Source organism: Myotis davidii, unplaced genomic scaffold, assembly GCF_000327345.1.
Source record: "Myotis davidii unplaced genomic scaffold, ASM32734v1 scaffold370, whole genome shotgun sequence".
NCBI lineage: Eukaryota > Metazoa > Chordata > Mammalia > Chiroptera > Vespertilionidae > Myotis > Myotis davidii.
Window position 1 is genome coordinate 10,065,041 of NW_006288615.1, and position 7,639 is coordinate 10,072,679.

Consider the following 7,639-nt stretch of genomic DNA (forward strand, 5'->3'; position numbering starts at 1 on the left):
AACATGGACACAGAACTTGGCTGGAGATTGTGGCTAGAGATCCTGGCAAGGCTGCTGATCAACTAAACGCTGTCTCCGTGTCATTCCTTCTTCGCCGACTCTGTCCACACCTTTGGGGACCCCTGGACCTGCTGGGGCTGGACCCCGGCACTTTTGGGCCCCACACACCTCAGTGGGTAGACAGGCATGGATCTGAAAATTATAAGTTTATACAATGTTTGGAAATTTGCTCATAGAGATCTTTAAAATCATATAGCTAAGATTCAAATCAAACCTTGGCTTCCCCATTTACAAGGATGAGGCTAATGCCTAGTTTACAGAATTCTGAGGATTTGCTAGAAAAGAGCCAAGATGTCATCGGACACGAAATTGTCCCTGAGTAGATACCATCGCTTCTGATTCAGTGGCCACAACGTGAACCCATGGAATCAGTTTAGAAACAAAATAATACCCCGAACCAAAAATGGCCTGGTGGTATTGCATGTCCTAGAGCCTCTTCCACCTAGAGTGGACCTGGATGGCTCAGGCTACGTGCAGCCAAAGGGCTGCCTCAGCTAGGCGAGGGTCAGCCAGGCTGAGAACAGGTGGAGAGAGCTGATGGAGAGGCTCCCGCAGCCTCTGGATTCATCAGCATCTGGAGCTGCGGGAACCAGAAGCCCTGCTGATTCTGACCTGCAGGCTGTGGTGGTTCTTGTTTGTTTGTTTTGGCACATAGTGTTTTTAAATAGATAAAATGCTAGTGTTTACAGACTAAAAGACAACCCCAAATCAGAACCTGTGGCTTCAGGAGACGTGGTCCTGGAGGCCTGCCCCCACAGGATGTATGTGGGTGGGAGCTGAGAAGCGCCTCTCCTTTAGATTGAACATGCTCTGCTAGTCTTGCCCCGCCCTTGAGCTGTGACACATGCTTCCAATAACAAAACCTTCCTTTTGTGGCCCTGCCGGTGTGGCTCAGGGGTTGAGCATCGACCCACTAACCCAGAGGTCACTGGTTTGATTCCCAGTCAGAGCACATGCCTGGGGTGTTGTGGGCTCAGCCCTTAGTGTGCAGGAGGCAGCTGATTGATGTTTATAGCTCTCTTCCCTCTCCCTTCCTCTCTCTAAAAAAGCAATAAAAGCATATTTAAAATTTTTTAAATCTTTCTTTTGAGAAAATTGAGGTCATTTTGCTACTTAAGGTTATTTTGAATCTTTTAAATACAAATGATTATGAAACAAATGTCTGATGTCTTCTATATTACTTTCATGGACTCCCACCTCCAAGGCCCTATAGTCTACTTTTCATGAAGCCTTAAAAAGACGAGCAGCACTGACTAGGGTCAAAGGGTAGTAACACGAATGTTGGAGGTGCCATTGGGCAGTGATGTCCAGGAGATGAAAACCAGTTCAGCTTTGCAATCACTACAGTCATATACTAATGATGATGAGCAGTTCCTTTCATTAAAGCCTCATATTTTACGTGACTCTTATTTCGGTATCTTCAGAGCTCTATTGAAAAGTAGCAGGATTTTATGACTTTGTTTTGCATTAGTGAAAGGAATTGCCCATCACTATTATTAACATTAACAAAATGAGAATAATATGATTTTGGATATTAACAGAGCAAAATGCAGGTCAGATGTGAATTTGCCCCTTCGATATCTCTTTCCCCATTTAAGAATATTTACTCTCTGGGTATCATTACATTCATGGAGGAAACGACCGGAAGTATTACATTCCGTGCAGTGCAAGTGTCTCCTTATCCACTGCCACATACTAAAATGTGGAAAGGTGTGTAGTGATCATGCACATAGAATATAGAAGATGAACAGTTACAGTCTGGATCTCATGAATGATTATCCATTAATTTGAAGTCTTGCGTTGTCTCATGTAACTTCTTATTTTCTAGCGTCGTCTGTGTTGGTGGAGACGGTTCTGCCAGCGAAGTAGCCCACGCGTTGCTCCTTCGAGCCCAGCAGAGTGCCGGCCTGGAAACAGACCGCATCCTGACCCCCGCCCGAGCCCAGCTGCCGCTCGGTGTGATACCGGCAGGCAAGGGAGTGGCCACGGCTTTGCTAAATGGACCCTCTCCTTCTATCCTTCCACCCTCCCCTGTTTTCCTTCCTGACCTAGACAGTGCGATATAGAGTTAAACACGTAGACTTTGAGTCTGAAAGACCCAAGCTTGGCCTCTTCACTAGCAAGAATGTGAGGCTTGGACAGTTATTTAATAGTTTTGAGCCACATTTTTCTAATCCATAAAAGGGAGGTAACCCACATAATATTCACTTTAGTATAAGATTATTGTAATATTAAATTAGGAGGTATATGCAGAGAGTTGGATACATAGTGAACCATTCAATAAATGGGATTGTTGTTATTCTACCTTTCCATGTGAAGGTCTAATGATCACATGTCCCAGATCATGAGATTTCGAAACAGGGCCACTCCAGTCAAGCTGCCGATGACTTCATGTGAGGGAAAGTGTGGTAACCCCCCTAATCAAAGTATACACAGGTAACCTTGGCAACACCGAGAGGATTTATTCCGACTGCTGTTTCTCCAACAGCTAGGACAGAACACGGCACAGCGAACACTCAACAATTAGGTTTATTAGGTGAATGAATGTAAGGATGATGTTATAGAATAAGCAACACTTGAATTAGGCCTAAAAATGGGTTTGATAGGTCTGGCCTGAAAAAAATGAGAATGAGCTGGGTTTTCACCTGCAAAAGTAAAAAACACCAAGGCAAAAACCCAGGAATGTTGAGGAATAGAAAAATGGATCATTTGTTGGGTGATTACAGTATCAAAATAGGCCAAACTATGGTGGCTCCTGGATGCCATAAGAAGGCGTCAGGACGGTACTTGATAAACAGGAGGGAACAATGGGAGGTTCAGAGCAAGGGAGCAACTTGCTGGGAGCCTGTTCTAGGAAGATACCTGATCAGGGCAAGGGAGCAGGAGAACAGCTGGAGCGCACAGGGATCCAGAGAGAGGCAGCATCTTTTGAGAGTTTATGATGTTCTATGAGTCACTCCTTCAATAATATTACTTAAACATACAATAGTGAAGGAAAGTGATTATTTCTTTTCATTTTTAAAAAATCACACATTTCTCTAAAGGAAAGCAGAAAGAATTATTCTTTCCTGTGAAAACAGAAATAATGTACGATTGAGAAAAATCAATCCATTTGATAATCACATTCATGTAGTATAGATTTCAGTATATTCAGCATTAATTGACAAAGAACAAAAGATATTTAATGTCCTTTTTGAGTATGAAGTCTGTTATACAAACAAGAATTTAAAAGGCTACTTGGATATACCCTGATAATTTTAAGCATATAGAGAAAAACCTATGGTAGTCTTTAAGAAAAAGAGAACAAAACCTCAACTTAGAAAAAAAAAACACATGCATTTGGGGCCAGCCACTTTGACCTTTTTGTGTTGCTTTAGTAGCTCTCTGTCTAGAATGGTGGAACTTTTCCATGAAAAGGGGACCTGTGTAGGTCACTGTTTTTCTTCCTTAGTACTGTCCCTCATGAGGTCACTCTTTGACTCCTGAGAATCAAAAGTGGGAAGATGGGCCTCCTCACAGCTGTGCATTTGACAGGAAGTGAATCGTTGGCTAGAAAAATTGGGGGCTAGGCTTATTTCTTGAAACATGTAAGTCAGATTTTATAAAGGAGTAGCACCAAGTTTCATCATCATGCTTTTTAAGCATATCTGATTCTGAAAGCACTTTTTGTATACAGTGGGCATGTAGAAATGCCATCTAAATACTCATTGTTTAGAAGATACAGCCCGTTTCCCAAACGCTGGTCATTGTCCGGGACTTGCAGCATACGGATCCCATGTAAGAGGAGGAGGAAGGCAAGTTAGGACGTGTTTAATGTGAGGACTCTATGCCTCCCCGGGGCGTTGGCAGCAGAAGAGCAGGAGCGAGGCAGGAAGTTTGCAAGCTGAACACCGAAGACCGTTTGCCTTCGCAGCCATTTGCCTCCTGGAGAGAGACACCCAGAGGGAGGATGGTTAGTAAATGACTACACTGAGCCAACAGACTAGCTGCTGAATTACGGTCAGACTCAGATGGATCAGATGTGGAGAAGCCTGTGTTTGAACTGCTGGCCATTAGCAATGGTGTTTGTTGCTATGGGAACTGGTGCTAAGGAACTATTAGGGGGAGATTTGGATTAAAGGGTGTGCCTGTGTGAGGTGGGGGAGAGGACAGAGAAAAAAGCTTGAGAGGACATAAAAATAAAAAAAGCAATCCAGTTGTTGTAAAACAAGGCTCGATCCACATACAGATGGCGGCAAACCATACCTTCCTATAGAATTCACATAAATAAATTCATGCTTTCCAATTAATTTGAGGGAAATTAAGTATTGCTAAGGGACTGTTAATTTCTACGATATTTCGGGCATGGAACCAATGTGTAGGTGCAGCTTTCCTGAGAATTTTAGATATGCTTGACTAGGAAGTCATTACATCACATTTATCTGTTTAGATGTGGGAGACATTAACGGCCTTATGAATATTCATGGAGTCTGGTTAATTAAGTTAATTGTTCTGCAGAAGTGCTTGCACTCCCAAGGACAATTTTTTTCCTTTTTTTCTTTTTGCCTCCTTGGCTTCTGCCTGGAGCTTCCATCAGTCACGGACGCCTACTTCTGTCCTTACTCTGTAGCGGGCGCATTTTAACAGGTTTGGGAAGGTGGTGGTGAGTGAGCCGAGTTGCTGGTAACGTTATGAAAAAGAACTTTTCAGGCTGATTAAAATGTTTACTGTGAGGTAGACCATTTATAGTTTTTGTGCAGATGCTAAAATTACTTAGTTGTTATTTATGTGAGCAGCATGTTCTTTTAGCAGGTAGACATCTTTTCAGATGAGTCACATTTTGTTTCAGCACACTGTCTTCTATCTTTTAGATTATCCAAATAAAAATACAGAGCAGTCTAGAGTTTTACAATTTTGCACCCACTTTCCTCATGAACATCTCCCTCCCCGCCCCCATGGACTTCATTTATTTATTTTTAATTTTTTTAAATCCTCAAGGATATGTTGTTATTGATTTTAGAGAGAGAGGCAGGGAGAGAAAGAGGGGAAGAGGGAGAAAAACATCGATGTGAGAGAGAAACATCGATCAGTTGCCTCTCATACACACCCTGACCAGGGAACCAATACCCAATCTGGTTATGTGCCCTGATCAGGAATTGAACCTGTGACCTTTCAGTGTACAGGAGGATGCTACAACCAGCATCTGGCCAGGGCTATTTTTTAATTTTAAAAAATATTTTTTCAACTAAAGTTCGCATTCAGTATTATTTTGTATTAGTTTCAGGTGTACAGCATAGTGTTTAGCCGTGGGCAAACTATGGCCCGCGGGCCGGATCTGGCCCGTTTGAAATGAATAAAACTATTGAAAAAAAGACCGTGCCCTGTTATGTAATGATGTTTACTTTGAATTTATATTAGTTCACACAAACACTCCATCCATGCTTTTGTTCCGGCCCTCCGGTCCAGTTTAAGATCCCATGGTGGCCCTCGAGTCAAAAAGTTTTCCCACCCCTGGGACCCATTTCATGTGCAGTAACCGATGCTACTTCTGCTTAGATAAAAATTATTTTATTTATCTCAATTTAATTGTGGCCCTCGAGTCACAAGGTTTGCCCACCCCTGGGTTAGACAATCGTATACTTTACAAAGTGTTCCCCCTGATATTTCCATGCATAATTACTACAATATTATTTCTTTTTAACGTAGAGCCTAAAACACCGTCTTAAGGACTACGGTCCAGGTTAATTAGCGTAGAAGATGACAAATAATTTTCTGACTTCTGGTCATGTCTGTCATCACTGCCAAGTTCTATGGAATTATGGAAAGTTGCAAAGTTGAGAAGCCTCAGCATCACAAAAATAAAAGTAGTGATCTCTAGCATTCTAAAAACAGTTGTGCTGGGGCATGCTTGGCATACTTCAAACTCACAGGAAATAAACAGGCTGTATTTTCTTGAGTCCTGATATGTGTCATTCTCTATTGCACATGACAACATCACATTATGCTTTTTAATAACCTTTCTAGAGGAATGTGTTTATGGCCATTCCTAATTAACCATGGTAATGGAGGAAATGTGTTTCATGGAGTACTGTAATCCATTGATAATCCTAAATATCTCCCTCTAATTATGTGGCCTCCTCCAAAATCTTCACCATAAATCTGACTGGGAAGCAAAATAGACTGATCTGTTCCCTCTCCTCCCCGCCCCCAGTCCAGATTCATTAGCGATTAGATGGCCCAAAGGCAGGCTGTGAGGGTCACAGGATTGTTAAAAAGGACTAGGTATTTGACTCCTGAGTAGAGGTCCACTGAGTAACAGGTTTCTGGACCACTTGTTCTCAAACCTTAGGGTGAATACAAATCAACTCGAGGAACTTCCCCAAACAGGGACACCTCCCTGGGCCTCACTCCCAGACATTCCACTTCCATGGGTTGTAGGTGAAACCCAGAAATTTGCCTTTTTTAAGAAGCTCCCAAGTAGTTCCGGTGCTGCTGCTCCCTGGACCATGCCTTCCAGGAGTGCCTGTCCGGGTTAACGTGTGCACACGTAACCCGAGGGTCCTGTACAACGCAGACGCTGACTTGGTCGGCCTGGAGTAGGGCCTGAGAGAGGGTCTTACTCAGCACCCTGGTATTGTCAGCTGCTGCTGGACCCTGGGCCATATTCTGAGTAACAAGGGTCATAGCATGACTTGCCTTTTGCTCAAGCAATTGGAGCCAGTTTGCCAGTTGGTTAAAGTGGAGTTCTCTTTGCATTGGTGTGACTAGAGGTCTGGAAATCATTAATGATTAGATAGATCCCTAATGATCATTATTTTAATGATGGTCTGTTACCTTAGCTTTTCCAACTGAGCAACCCAAGCACACATTAAGTTCAAAGTGACGCAAATTGGAGAGATTAACAGGGGACCACACAGGAATATTTCTGATTCACAAATCCAGGGACAAACCTTTGCCTTGAAAGCCGCAAACATAGCACATCCATGTTTCCACAGCCCTCGGCTGTTACAGGATTTCTTCCTCATATTCTTTAATTAAAGAAAAATTGTAGCTCCTTACGTTTAAATGCTTTTTGCCTCGTGGGAACGGCAGGGACTAGCTGGTATTTCCCCCTTCACAAGCAGACCTTTACCCCAGGGTCTCAGAGACATAAATGCTCTAGGGGCCTGACTTGAGAGAGCTCTTTCCTTCTGTAGGTAAGAAAAATTCATGTGGATTTTAAATTATCTTAATGATATTGAAAATCAGAAATCTATAATGTCTCAATACAGATTTTCATACCATGGCAAATACCATGGAATTAAACATTTTCTTTGTCTAGGATACCATTTGTCAGGCAAAGGAGAATCCCTGTTTGGGTGAGAGCTTATCTCTGAGATTCATCAAGTGCATTTACAGCATGCCCTTTGGACTTCGTAGTGATCGTGTGTGCTTTTCTCAGCTGCTGTTGGCCTTTTATTTTTTTATGTATTTATGCATTTGTCTCTGCTCTCCGGAAACACCCTTTTTCTGTTGGTGCTCCTTTTGGGGTAGAAGTTAGAAGCCCATTTGTTAAAGCTGGATGGGAGTAGACTTTGACATAGTAGTAGTTTTGGGTATA

The 7,639-nt window shown here is 42.6% G+C and overlaps 1 protein-coding gene across 1 annotated transcript in view; it reads left to right on the plus strand.

Annotated features, from left to right (window-relative positions):
- CERKL (ceramide kinase like) overlaps positions 1-7,639 on the plus strand; it is a 51,672-nt gene that overhangs the window by 35,092 nt on the left and 8,941 nt on the right. Inside the window, exon 4 of the mRNA XM_015561819.1 lies at positions 1,889-2,123. Within this exon, the coding sequence (XP_015417305.1) occupies positions 1,889-2,123 (235 nt within the window). The remainder of the gene's footprint in view (positions 1-1,888; positions 2,124-7,639) is intronic.